The 14,968-nt window shown below is 42.8% G+C and overlaps 1 protein-coding gene across 1 annotated transcript in view; it reads right to left on the bottom strand.

Annotated features, from left to right (window-relative positions):
- Positions 1–575: 575 nt before the first annotated feature.
- TULP4 (TUB like protein 4) overlaps positions 576–14,968 on the bottom strand; it is a gene marked incomplete at both ends in the record, with an annotated part of 106,744 nt that continues 92,351 nt past the window's right edge. Inside the window, 6 exons of the mRNA XM_079532482.1 lie at positions 576–692; positions 2,396–4,971; positions 8,999–9,142; positions 10,673–10,766; positions 11,954–12,098; positions 14,505–14,649. Coding sequence (XP_079388608.1) covers positions 576–692; positions 2,396–4,971; positions 8,999–9,142; positions 10,673–10,766; positions 11,954–12,098; positions 14,505–14,649 — 3,221 coding nt within the window. The remainder of the gene's footprint in view (positions 693–2,395; positions 4,972–8,998; positions 9,143–10,672; positions 10,767–11,953; positions 12,099–14,504; positions 14,650–14,968) is intronic.

The following is a 14,968-nucleotide window of genomic DNA, read 5'->3' as shown; positions in this document are numbered from 1 at the left end:
TGTGGTACTCAGTTATTATCAGAGATCAGAGAAGAAACACGCGTCTTCAAGTATTATAGCTTCTTTTTTTCTTTTTCCTTTTTTTTTTTTTTTGCTGCTATCATTGATGTAGTAGTACAAACTGGACCAGAAAAAAAGTTATGTTCCCTGTTTTAAAAAGAACAGCATGATATAAGGCAGTCTATCAAAAAGAGCAGTCTTTTTTAATCCCTCTATGAGCTATTGTAGCAAACACAGCAGAACCATCACAACAAGCCAAAAGCCACACTTCTCCACATAACACTGAATGGCTCTCAACCCTTTGCTCTTTCTGAAACCCAGCACAATGCTTTAAAAAAAGAAAACACCTGAAAACAAACAAACAAACAAAAGAGAAGAAAGCCCCCCACCCTCCACCCCATGACTGATTAGAGTTAATGCCCTTCAGTTGGGCACTAAGAGACTTTTCCAGTTTTACGGCCTTCTTCGCTTCCAGGCACCTCAGTGCACCTAACATAGGCTGCCCCGACATTTTCCAGTTTGGACTCTATGAGAAGGTTTTGACAACATTTTCCTCTCTCCAGGTTTCTGCTTGTTCATTTGAGGCGTTGAGTCACATTAGCCAGAGCAACAGCAAAGGCTTGCACTGCAGAAAATGGATACTGAAAGTCCAAAATGTAAGCATTGCCATCAATCCTTCCAAACTGCATCACCTGGGAAGCAGGGTAAAAGCGGGGAAGGAAAAAGAGAACAAGATCAAAAACAGTGAGTCATAGAAAAGAAAACAGAGAAGAACAAGAGTTAAATATTTTTGCCCCTTCGTAAGTACACTTCTGTTAATCATTCTGAATTAATATGGGGTAGTCACAGCACAGAGTGGGAGGACAATGAAGAGTAAGTGCACTGTAATAATGGACCACATAGAGTACTTGACTAATATTTCACTCTGTAAATTGAGCATTAAAACATATATAAACACTATAAAGCGTTGGTGTAAGAACAATGTTTCCAATGACCTCAACAGATGTGGATCACACCAGCATCCTTCTTTATGCAGGAAAATAATGTTCTCTCCATTGGAGAGATTCCATCATTGCCCCATCAGGAAAACAGATTTCATTTTCAAAGGAAGGAGCTTTCAGAGAAAGGGAAGAACCAATCTTCTGTCTACAGCACCTCACATTTAGCATGCTGTATTTCTTTAGCAGTTCTATTTTCCTTTGTATAAACTTTCCTAGAAAATAATTAGACTGAGAATGAATTAGCACAGGGGCAGCGAGAGCTGTCTGAAACGTAAAGCTAGGATAGTCAGGTTGTTCTTCTACAGGGAGTACGTAAAGTTTGGCCTATTAATATTGCTTTTTCATAAGCTTAATCAGAAGCCCTGATTGCATTTTTTTCTACAGTGAAGTTTCTTGGGCTGGAACGTAAGCAAGCGAGTTGAGCTTTGTTCTATCACCAGCAAAGCCTATGGTCAGTGTGATTTTGCACAGGGGTTCATGGCTATGGTCACTGCTTTCTTAACAAGCTGTTGTTTTGCAGCAGGACAAAACTAGGAGGCTACCACTGGTTATCTATGTTGAATATTTAAGACACTGATCTCCCAAGTTAAATCAGAGAGAGTTGAGAACCTTGATGTCTGTAATAAATCAAAAGTGACATTCAGAGATGCTATGACTGAACCAGGAATTAAATCTGTAACACTTGGACTGTCCCAGTCCAGTGTTCTGCTGATTTATTAATAGCCTGGTTTTGGTGTAGTAACATCCCACTCAGGCAGAAGGGGGAGACTGTAAAACAAAACATTTTCTAGCTTCCCAAAACTTCTCTATCCATAGGCTGCTTAAAAGCGGGCCACCGAGCCTCTTTCTGGGAGAGTGTCAGAGCTTCCTCTTGTACCTTCAGGATTAAGAACAAGCTGCCAAGGCCTGATAACTCAGGAGGGGAAATTTTGATTGAGGGAACCTAACTGAACCCCCATCAGTTCTCTTGAACAAAGCACATGTAACTGCCACAAGAACTGAGCAGTGTTCATTAAATGAGCTATCGTCCAAACTCACTGACTTCAACTGTAACTATACTCAAGGAAATTTGTTGCACTTTTCTCCAATTTATGCAATTGATTTATTACAAAAACTACTTCCCTTCAGAAGTAAAAACTAGCGATATTAAAGGAAGCCTTTGTTCTTATGTCTTACTGGGATAATACTGAATATGTCTGGTACATTTACATTACAACTGCACTTTATCCTTACTTCTCAATCTAGCACTTCGCTGGTTTTTATCGATTATTTTCTGTGTGTTCTTCCCCAAACAGCAGCCAATGTGAGCTGGAGGCACTGCGCTGCATAGAGGCAGGCTGGATCCTGGCACCCACCCTCCCACCCAGGTGCAGCATTTGCCACTGCCCTCCTACCTGCCGTCCTTCCAGCTCAATCTGGAAGTTTTTTGCCGACTCCTGGGTTACTCGCCCTCCAAAGTCCAGCTGATAGACTTGTGTTGCCTCGTTCCACAGCGGCTGCTTGTTGGCCATCACGTACACAAAGCCCTGGCTCCCCAGTCTCCCGTCCTCCTTCTCGCTGGCCTTACGGCACTTGAACTCATCCAGCTCACTGGCTGTCCTCAAATTCCTTTTGGTTTTCCAACCCTTTTTGCTGCCCTGACTCTGGTTCATCAGTTCATCCCCACTGATAAAAAGCTCCGGCTCACTCTCTGAACTGTCCTGAAATTCATTTGTCTTATTCAGCTTCTTGGACTTGAGCTGGTCTTTCTGGCTCTTGACTTTCTTCTTCTCTCTGCCCAGCCTTGGGCTGGATATTAGCGAATTGAAGTCAGTCAGTGTCCTCGAATCCTTTTTGACCTTGCCCTCAGTGATAGCCTGCACATTTCCTTCCTCAGCACGACTATCCAGCCGCTTTCGGCTCTTCTTGCCGAATTTGTCTGTCCTTTGAGGAACAGGGCTTTCTGTCAAGGAGAGCACCTCCTGGAAGGTGTCCGCTGTCTCCACCATCACTTCTGTACCCACATGGCCCTGGAGCTCGGTTGGAGGGGGAGACATAACCGGCTTCTCCACCACGAGGAGCGGCTTTGGAGGCAGAGTGCCCTGGGGATTCTGCACCGGTGGGCATGCGCTGTAGGAGCTCCATGGGTGCAAGGCTATCGGTGGCAGCTGTAAACTAGAGCAGGCGCTACTTCCCGGATACATGGGTGGCAAAGGGCAATAGGAGAGGTTGGGTGGGTAACCTGGTTGAAGCACTACTGTGGGCTCCTGCTGTGCAAACTGTGTTGGGGCCAGAGCTTCTTTGGGGGAGCATGGGGGCTGCATTCCCTGAAGGGGAGGGGCACTGTAGCTTCCTGGGTACGGTATTCCGACCCCATAACTTGTCTGGAAAGTGGCAGTGGGACTCGTTGGAGACTTAGGGGAGACAAACGGCATTCGAGACATATCCAGGTGCTGAGTCTGACCGATGATGAGAGGGGCTGGTTTTAAAGGGTTGGGTACAGAGCTCTGAGATGTCCTTTCCTGAGGAACCCATATCTCTTCACTCACCATAGGATCCCACTGGTACGGCGGTGGCCGTTTTACACCGATGGCAGCCTCCGTCAAGGCCACAGGTACGTGCCGTATCGATTTTTCCACTGGACAGTGCTGAGAAAGGGCTTCATCCTCCGTAAAGGCAGAGTTGATATAATCTGCCCGGTCACGGGAACTGTCAGGTGGGCTCAGCAAGTTGTAGGAGGACTGGGAGGCCAAAGGCGACGTACTGACAGAGTGAGCGATGACAGAGCTGTGCTGGGAGCTGCTCCCCGTGCTCATATCAGGTCTCATGCCACCAATGCTGGAAGTGCTGCTGCCAGAGTTGGCATTAGTGATGTTGCCCACACCACCAGCACTCGTGGTGCTGCTGCCGCCACTGCTGCTGCACTGGCTGCAGGTGTACAAAGCAGTCGGTACTCTCTGCTGGTACTGTGCCGTCACAACGCTGCTCTTGGCTTTTGGGGGAAGCTGCAAGGTGGCTCTCTGACTGTCCACCAGCTGGGCCATTTTCAGCGCTGCCTCCCTACTGTTCCTCCGCAAAGTAGCATGGATGATACTGCTGTCCAGCCTCTGTGCAATGCTCCTGCCCTGTGACAGCTGGCTGGCAATGTCGGGGTAGGGCGGTGGGTCCCCAGTGGGGATGGAGTAACGGGGAACTGTCAGCCGGTTCAGGGTTGCACTGGTGCAGGGTTGCTGCATCTTCTTCTCGGCAGCGGTGATGCGCAAAGTGGCAGAGCTGCCGGGCCCTGGCAGGGTGTAGGTGCCCTGGCCACAGAGCATGCGGGTACGAGGTCGGCACACTTCCTCCACATTCCCGCTGCTGTCGAATGTTGTTATTCGCTCGTACCCCAGGGGCGGCTGGTAGTGCCCCGCAGGGTAAAGGGAGAACTCCCCCTTTTTCAGGCAGAGGTCGAGGGGCGGAGGTGGGGGGACAGGTGGGGGTGGCGGGGGACCCACCGTGGGAACGGTGCCAGGGTAGGGTGGCGGGGGGTTCATCTTGTTCAGCTGCAGCTCCTGAGTGGCCCCAAAGATGACAGCATCGCTCTCCACTAGCTGTGGTCCCGGTCCTGGACGCGGGGGCTTGGCCTTGAGCGGGGGCTCGTGTTCACGGTCACCATGGTCCCGGAGGTCGGCAAGGGCGATGGCGGGGGGTGGTGGGGCAATAGTGGGAGGAACAGGGGCAGCGCGGGCCACATCTCCACCGGTTGGTGCCACTGCGCCAGGGCCAGGGAATCGGCCTGGTGCTCCTGGGAACGGTCCTGGCCCCTCACCCCCTGTCTCGGCCGGAGGGTTAGCCAGAACATCCAGCTGCACATTCTGGTTGGCCAGCAGCGACTGAACCAGGCCGATGCTCTGCGTGGGCGACATGGCCTGGGCTGAGCTGTGGATGGGGGCAATGGGGATGTTGACGGTGCAGGGTGGGCTGCTGGCAGGGGCACCTGGAGCTCCAGGCACTGCAAAGAACAATACAGCCCGTCACTCGCTAGCCTCCCTGCATGTGGCAAGGCCACTTGCCCTCTGCTTGCTCTAGTTTAGGGCCCATTGGCCTTTGCTAAGCGTGGTGCTTAGGCACACACAAGGACAGCAAGCGTCAAGCCACAAAAACCTCCAGAAATGGCATTTCATGTATTTTTTGCTTTTATTCAGTACTTTGAGGAAGACATTTGGGCAGCTAAAAAATGTGCCACTGGGAAAGTTCATGGAAGTGTTAACATGAAATTCAGGAACTGGGGGGAATTTGTTTTTAAAGTTAGTGAAAAAAAAAAGATCACTGCACGTCTTTTGTACTTTGTCATTTTGTTTTACCCTTGACTTTTTAACTGCCTGCTTATCTTTATGTATTTAGGAGCTCAGCTGTATTTGGAAGGGCTGCTATCAGACCTGAAATCAGTGGGTCAGACATTAGTTTGAGCAAGTAACCCAGACTATCTGCACTGACTCCCATTGCACATTTCTTACATTTGGAGATCAATTTTAAGTTAACTTTGTGGCAGTGGTACTTCAGAAGTAAAGTTCAGCACTCACGTTTAGGCCACACTATGATTCCCATGAACTTTCCCAGAGCAGTGAGTTTACCTGGTGGGTCTGAACTAGCACTCACTCATCATCCAGTTGTAATGAACACTACTTAAATCAAAACAAAGTTTTAAGAATCGAGATTCATATTAGTTTTCAGCTAAGTTGTTTTGATGATAAAGATATCAACAATCAAACAATACAAAAGAAAATCTACCCATAGATACCTGGCTGCTGGCACCTCTTCTTTGCCTCTAATCCTAAAGCTACTGGATGTGGCTCCCAGGCTTTGTTTAGGGCAGCCGCTACGTTGTGGTAAGGCACAAAACAGCCCTCACTGACCCAGGCTGACACTCTCTAGAGCCAGTGAGATGCTGCTTTGATTTGCTGGAGAGAGCTTCGGGCAGAGGATGCTATAAGCCTGCCTTGACCTGACAGCAATTACCAGCACTGACTTAGATGTTTGATAAGCATTCTCTCTTTCTCTCTCACACACATACACGCACACACACACACAAAATGCCAAGGAAAAGATGAAGAAAGTGGAAGATCAGCAATGAAAGCACTATATCAGTTAGCATAACGTTCCCAGACTTGGTGAGCTTCGGCAAACTGGAGAATACAGTTATCAGCTGGGAAAAGGCAAGTATTATCTTTTGAGTATAGTGAGTGACAGAGCAACCTCTAATACAAAGAGAAGGAATATGAAACAGAGAGAGGAGTACAATGGAATGAAATACAGACAAAACTTATAGAAGTTGTTGAAAGCAGGTTGGTGTAGAAGAGATGTGAGGAAATAGATGGGAAGTAAGAGAGATTCAAGAATTAAGTGTTGAAGTCAAGGCAACTTCAGCATCAATGTTTGGACAAGCTGCAATCAGAAATGTGAAAAGAAGTAGATGAATAGACAAAAAGTTTCCCACAAGTGGTGGTGAACAAGTGACAGTGTAGCAGTTCTCATGATTATAAGCAAAAAGCATGGAATGTGCCCCAACAGCTTGGAATTCCTTCTGCAAAAAGCAGTAAGACTGATTCCAGGAAGAGCTACCACTGAAAAGCCAGAGAGCAACAGGAAAAGGAGAACACTGAAAGCAAGTGCAGATGCAAAAGTCAAAATAAGAAGGAACACAGATAGAAAAGAATAATAACATATAAACAAAAAGAGAACCTAAGATTTTTTGCTAGTTCTGCACAAAAAAAAAAAACGCAAAATAATAAGTTGTATCAAGCAGGTTTCTGGCAGGAAATTAGAGTTCTATCTACGATCATTTGTGCGAGCAAATTCTATGGAGATCTGTGGTTTGCAAGAACTCATCAGGCAAGAGATCCATTAGTCAGAATTAATCCAGTCACTGCCTAGTTCGTAATTAATTTCTAATTAAAATCCTAGTCGCCTACTCATGCCCTATAATTACACTTCCAATAGCATGAGGTTTTTATCAATATTAGTAGCCACAGAGAAATTTGGAAGGTGTGCAGATATTTGTGGATATATTGGTAAGTTTTAACAGTATCTCTGTTTGTTCCTTTAGAAGGCTGACAGCTAAACTTCAGCAGCCCCAAGGCAGAGCAATTTTGTGCCTGGCTGGCAGGCCGTGCACTCATCCTGAGCTAGCAATTTTTTCTCTTAAGCTTAAGGTTTAATTGTTAGCTTTGCTTGAGCAATCTGGAATGTTGCTGTCATGGGTATTAAGTGCCTATCCAAATAACATCTCATTTGTCACGGTGTTGCTTAATATCCCAATGTGTTTAAATCTAACTTTTTTTTTCATTTCTCCAATGGTTTTTAATTGATTTGTTTGCATAATTTGCAAGTTAAATCGATTCACTGTTTTTTTGCCCTGCCAAATCTTTACTGACTACATTAAAAAGCACCTCACCCAGAGTACTTTCACAAATTCCACTGCCCAACAGCAATTTCTACTGCTGTTTTTTTTTCATTTGTTTGCCTTTAAATTTCTCAGGGAACCATTACTTACACTGCAATACATTTTTCCATTTGTATGGAGCCATCTTTCCATTGTATACTTACTGGCTTTAAGAAAGAATTCTTGAGAGATTTTTGAAAATTTCAATAGCCTGTTTGCCAAGTCAGAAGGAACTTGAAAGAAAAAAGTGGGCAGAAGAGGAAGGCTCTTATGGAAGATAATCTATTATCACTCTTATTACATTTCTCAAAGAGCAGGAAGAAAACTCTTCACAATTTTCCCTATATTTCCGTGGTGCTTACCAACTTGTAATTCAGAACACTGTTTCAGCTCTTCTAATAAAATTAAAAGCACTGATATTGCACATCAGGAAGGGACACAAAAAACTTTACATTAACTTTCTTTTTCTATTCAGTTTTTCTGTTTTTTTTTGCATGCATGAAATAAGTTTCATAGGAGAATTTGTTGAGCGCATAATATATATGATCACCAATGTCTCTACTATTTTTTTCAAATCTTTCTGAAGAAAATATTTCTTTCTTCAGATCCTACAGGTAGACATATCAGGTAGACACAAATTAAGCAAGACAAGCCCTGAATCATGGGGAAATGGGCTTCATTTTAAGCACTTTAATATTTCTTTAAAAACACAGAGAGCTACTTTGATGCTTGGGTCAGTCACAAGTGTGTGAGCTTTCAACACTCAAAAGATCCAAAACAGTGTGAGAACCTTCAATTTAATTCTTCAGTGCTCATACTTATTCTTCCTTAAAGAGTGCTGTCTGTTCATGGAGGCCACTTCTATAGATCCAAAAAACTACAATATGGGAAACACAAATCTCTCACTGATATGCGAATTTGGAAATTGCATTAATTTAACTTCATGGCTATTCATTTTATTGTTATTCTTAATTGGAGAAGGTTCTTAGTACTTCCTACCCTTTTACCTATCACACTCAAATCACCTGCATCCAAACTTTCCCTGTACTGCTTGAATGTCCCACTACCTTACATCTTAGTGAAATTAGAAATTCCTTTCCGATCCTCCTTGTTTACATAACACTTTACTATTTTGGCCTCCTTGTAAGCTCCTTTACTGATAAAAATACGAAAGGGGATTCACAAAACGCTTTACAAAATGTGTCTGAGTTAGTCAGGAATTGGCCCAAGCTCCTGCCATCAGATTGCGCTTTGCTTCCATCAACTCACAAGAACAACCCCTTTAGACTTCCAACACAATATAATTCTGTTCTACAAAGATGCAGAATGCAAGGCTCCAATCTACAGAAAACTGCTAGTGAACTAAGTAGAAGATGATTAATGTTCCAATTCACATGAAGCTTACTAGCTCTATAAGCAATAAATTTTTCTATGTCTTTATAAAACAACGTCTGCAGTATGCACTAGTTTTGTTCTAATGCAGTTCTACAGGATTCCACCAGACTAAGGGATTTTGATTTGTGTATTTATCAGAGGGAGCTGATCTGTCCTCCAGCTAGCTAGAGCCGTAATTTGAGAGGCCTAAATTCCTCCTTACCTGGTAAATCATCTTCATCTTCACTGAAAACATTTGGATTAAAGACAGGCAGGTTAATGTAGTCCATTGAAATCTTTCGCACTTCTGGGAGATAGATTGTCATCTGCCTGGGCTGAAGATGCAGCAAACTGGTTTTATATATTACTGGAGACAGAATGTGACAAGAAATAATTTTTAAAAATGGTTACACAAGGAGCAGATAAAGCTAAAAAAGAATTAACTCAAAGCAGATAGAAGGGCTATTATAATTTCTATGTGATTTATTAATAAGCAAATGCATATATGAGACATTCTTAACCAAATCACTATGTAATACTTTGCATAAAGAGGACAAAAGGGATTGCTTCTTTCAGATATTTCTCCTTAAACAAAAGCAGCATCTCTTCAGTTAAGCTGTGGAAATAATGAATTACTTCATCTGTACTTGCATCTATTTTTAGGAAAGAAAATTATTTTTCTATTCTACTTTTGGAACTTTTCACCACAGGATGCCACATACTTATAAGAACTCAGGGGAAAATGAGAAAGTGCTCAGAAAGGAAATCTGCTTATTACATACAAAGGAAACTCTCCTGGCTCAGGTAGTCCTTGAGACCCAGGTCCTGCAGGGACAGTATCTGAAGGAAGTACCACTGCACATTTACTCTACATTTATATAATTCTCAACATATTTACACTGAAACTGAGAGAATACTGAATTAGAAATTCACCTGATCTGACCCAGTACAGTCATTCTTACACTATCCTTTGGCAATCATTGTAAATGTGGATGTCAAAAACTGATAACGGACTTGTAAAACAAATTGGCTGGAATCAACCACTGTGTAACACTTCAGTAAGCAGAAGATGCCACTGCCCTACAGTAGCTGTCTCTGGGGTGACAAATCCTGAGGACAATCTTTGCTCCAAGGCTAGTTCAGAGGGGTTCATCTTGCCAGTAACTAGTATTCCATCTCTTGCCTGATGGTAGTCAATACAGACACAAAAAATATCTGTTTAATTTTGCATCCAGGGCATTGTTATTAGTTCTTAGAGCTTCCGTTGGTATTCCAGTTCAGAGCTCAGTCCTGCTATTGATTCCACAAAATACCCTGCTCTTTGCTTAGCCATTTTCTTTTGGTAGGACTGTCTAGGGAGAAAAGGCCTACCCAGAAAAAGATCAAAAGAGCAGACAATCACTACTTTTAAGGATACCAGTCTAGGAATAACCCAGAAAGAGAATCATGTGATAATGCTACCCACTGAGACTTGCAGAATCTTCAGCATGGTCTGTAAGAGCGATTTTTACATTATTTTGGTATAATTAGCAAGTAAATTACTACAAAAAATGGATTTTTTAAAAACACTTCTACTGTGATTTTCATATCTTCCTTGCAAAAAATGTTGTCTATTACCTTGGGTTTTGTTCAAATAAACTGTAAGAATAAAGGTCTGTACTTTACTGTTAATTAATCTATTACACCTGAGACTTTTAACATTTTCACCTCATTATTGTATTTATAGATCTGAATCTCTTTCAGGTACAGCGAATTTTGTAAATTCTAATTCCCAATGTCCAGAGAAAACAACTGCTCTGTTAAAGAAGCTTTTTGATCACTTAAGAAAAATGTATATTGTAAATTTCTTATTTGTTAGAAAGCTTAATATGCAAAAGGAAACAGAATTTGCTTTTACCTGCACCGAGATTAGTTGGTAGGAAAGCAGCCAAACCCACAATTTTAAATTTGGTTCCCCAGATGTTAGATGTGACCTGAGCAAGGTAGTTGTGCTACAAAGAAAAAACAACATCATTTTCACCTAGTAAGATCTATATCAACCTCTAATAAAACCTGCAGAGCAATAAAGCTATGTAATAATACAATTTCAGCTTTTTTTTTTTTTTTATAATTGAAATACCTAAAGTGTCTGTGTAGGAACTGTTATATCCAGTCATTAAAAAGCCTCATTTTGACATCTGAACACCATCTGAAATTACATCTACAACAATCAGTTAAAGCTGGGGAAGTAGTGAAAGTTGATTAACATCTAAACAACATTGCTTAGAAGAACATGACTGCTTGCTTCTTCTGTATATTATGAGTTCAACTAGTTTGTATCTCAGAAAATAATGTTCCGTCTGTCCTTTGGTTCTATGCTTCAGAATCACTTTACAAAACAATGAATAAAATATAAATGAATTATTCTTAACCAGCTTCCAAAGCAGTTTCCCAAACCACTGCTTCCATGGTGATCAAATTATGGGTATGAAAGATTAAAAGATTTTCTCAGAAGCCAAGAGTTATGCTGTCCATATCAGAACAAGATCCAAGCCTTTGGTCTCATGTCCTGTTTTGCTGTGTAACTGACCTACTATAAGATTTTTGTAAGAAGGAGAAAGAGAAATGACAGAATGGAAAAAAACAGCTGAAACAATACAAAACAAAAAGAATTCAGACTGGTATTAATTAAATGTGTATCTAATCCAGACAGTTTTACAGGCTGCTAAGTTTCATTTACCCACAGAATGTGAACAACACAAAGAACACCAAGTGCTAATTTCTTGCCTTCCTTCCAATTAAGGCTGTTCCACACAATTATAAAACAGAGAACATTTGGCCCTGTAGAGCAATCTTGTCTCTGCAGATCCCTAGCAAATCAGGGAACTACAGTGGCATTAGGACAGCTCAGAAAAACGGAATAAGAAACATTTCTACATATACTTTTCAAACAGCCAACAGCATCAACTCATATAAAACCTCTCGCATGGATTCACACTGATGAAATTACTGGGGGCAGAACTTAGCAAACAATGCCTGATATTCCACTGACATTTCCAAACATTAATATTGACTTGGAACATGCAGTTATAGCAGCATTCCATCTAGTAGCTGTAAAGAAGTGAAAAAAAATTATTCAGGATCACTGGATGTGTACCACAGCATGTGGGCTCAGGTCTGGTAACAATGCACACAATACCTGAGTAATATCTTCTAAAGGAAACTCTCTTCGGGTTAGGCTTGGTGAACCAATAGAAGGTTTCCTGATTGGTAACCTTGGTGATCTTGATATCTCCTGTGCAGCTCGTGACATCTTTGGAGATTTGCGAGCCTCTATATTGATTCTGCATAGGAAGCAACAATTAGAATAATCAACTGGGATGCAAAAATGCAAAAAAAACATGCTTAGGAATATAAAGATGGTAATGAAGGCAGCAGGTACGGTGTTCTTTAAGTGACTAATGAAGAATCACAGAATGGCCTGGGTTGAAAAGGACCACAATGATCATAGAGTTTCAACCCCCCTGCTATGTGCAGGTCACCAACCACCACATCCAGCCTGGCCTTGAATGCCTCCAGGGATCCACAACCTCCTTGGGCAACCTGTTCCAGTGTGTCACCAACCTCTGGGTGAACAACTTCCTCCTAATATCTAACCTAAACCTCCCCTGTCTCAGTTTAAAACCATTCCCCCTTGTCCTATCACTATCCATCCTCGTAAACAGCCGTTCCCCCTCCTGTTTATACTCTCCCTTCAAATATTGGAAGGCCACAATGTGGTCTCCCTTGAGCCTTCTCTTCTCCAAGCTAAACAAGCCCAGTTCCCTCAACCTTTCCTCATAGGAGAGGTGCTCCAGCCCTCTGATCATCTTAGTGGCCCTCCTTGGGACCCACTCCAAGAGCTCCACATCCTTCCTGTACTGGGGCCCCAGACCTGGATGCAGTACTGCAGATGGGGCCTCGCAAGAGCTGAGAAGAGAGGGACAATTACCTTCCTCTCCCTGCTGGCCACCCTTTTTTAATGCAGTCCAGAACATGGTTGGCCTTTCAGGCTGCAAGTGCACACTGTTGGCTCATGCCCAGCTTCTTGTCCACCAGAAGAAGGATTTGGGGCTTCTCTGCAGGCCTGCTCTCAAGGCGATCTTCCCCCAGTTTGTATAAATACCCGGGATTGTCCTGACGACCCAAGTGCCAGCACGTTGCATTTGGCCTCGCTGAATCTCACTAGGCTTTCATGAGCCAACTTCTCCAGTCTGTCCTGTTCCCTCTGGATGCCTTCCCTTCCTTCCCATGTGTCGACTGCATCACTCAGCTTGATGTCATGTGCAAGCTTGCTGAGGGTGCACTCGATGCCATCATCTATGTCACTGATGAAGATATTGAAGAGCACCAGCCCTTAGCATAGTGTAGACTACATAATCTACACTGTGGAGAGTTACAGTTTAAATGTAAAAATGTGTAAAGCTTGGTACATTTGCAGTTACTCAGATTGGGTATCTTCAGAATCATCTAAGAAAGTTTACCAGATGTAGTATATCCTACATGAATTAATAAAATAGAGTACAGCTGAGTTATTTCAGCTTCAGACTTCAAGCAAACCCTCAAGAAATAGAAACATGACACTTCAGTTGGCAAATCTCTGCATTAATATGGCAAATCAAGGCTCCATAACCAGTGATCTCACTCTGAGCCAAATACTCCTGCCTCACATTATACAAAGGGCATCGTGAGTAAGAAGAGATAATGTAACTGAAAAAGTTCACTGGTGGGAAACAGAAAGAGCAAAAGCAAAAGCTTTCAGAAAACCAAGCAGCAAGACAGTTTCTTTACCTGAGCTATTTCTGTTTTAGGTTCAGGTATTCATGGCTCTTTTGTCAAGTACTACTGAAATAAAAACTTTCACACACTGCATTCACATATAAATAAACACATTTCCTTTGCTTTCTGCTAGGACAGCCTCATACTATAAAGTCTTTGTAAAGTCATTGTCTGCAACTGAAAGGCATCAAACCTGTAACATGAAGCTGGCATGCAGACACCAGTGCCTATGAGAACCATCACAGACACCCATGAGGCTCTGCGCAAGTGCAGGGTTCTGTCTGTGCACATAATAAACGTAATGAAGAGCTGGCAGGAGAGCAATCAGACACATTAACAACTTAGAAACTCGTTCTGTGTTCCATTACAAAGCCTTGTCAACTCAGTGATCGGGAGGATATTTGCTAATTCTTCCTTGCAAGGTCGCCACAGCAACAGATGTGCCCCCTATAACTGGATCAATCGCATGGATTTCTGAACTTGAAAATACCCCTGAGGAAGTACAGTCTTTAACTAGACCAGGGATTTTAAGCACAGAACACTTAAAACATGAACTGTCTGAAGGATGAAATACATTCCATGGTGGCAAGAGTTCATGTACAGCAGAGCAGAAGTGGGAGAGTTCATAAGGCTTTTCTTTGAGCCTACTTGTGAAAATTGAGGATGCTGGGGAAGAAGGGTGCCTTATTGCTTCCCATTACCTTTTGCCCCAGAACTTTCCTCAAAGTCCACCTCAACAACAATATCTGAGATCAGTCTGGAACTGTACATGGCAGAGGACCTCAGTGCTCCAGAAGGCTCCTATCTGCCCAAAGGAGTTTGCTTTGAATTTTATGAAGTGTCAAGAAACTGTTAGAATGGAAGAAAGGGAGGGAGGGAGGCAGAAAGAAAACCTGGGGAAAAAGATGAGGCAATATTCAAGAAATGATTACCTGGGAAGTTTGGGTGATTTGCTAGCTCGACTGATTTTGGGAGATTTCTTTGCTGCCCAGTCATCACTCAGTTCAATATCGCTGGAGTCAGAGCAGTTGCAGCTGTCAATCACAGTGGAAATCAAGCTGTTTCCATAGATTTCATCTATCAAAACAGGCCCCAAAAAATGTAAGTGCTGCTTCAGAAAACTGATATCAATTACAACTATCAGTCATCAGAAGCATAAATCTGATCCATGGGCGGTAGATGAGATAAAAGTATAAAGACATAATTAACTGTTCTTCACCGTGCCTAGCCCAAGTTTCCAGTGGTCTAAACTCAAGTGTACATGATTCAGAGGGCTGAATCACATTCAAGTGACTTCAAAATCGAGACTAAAAAATATTTTCTGCTAATTACCAATCTATTCTCTTCTACTCAAAATATAACAAGTTCTCTTTGACAGTATGATATAATTTGAGAG

The sequence above is a fragment of the Tetrao urogallus genome (assembly GCF_951394365.1).
Source record: "Tetrao urogallus genome assembly, chromosome: 2".
NCBI classification, from domain to species: domain Eukaryota; kingdom Metazoa; phylum Chordata; class Aves; order Galliformes; family Phasianidae; genus Tetrao; species Tetrao urogallus.
This window is presented reverse-complemented; position numbering and strand designations above follow the sequence as displayed.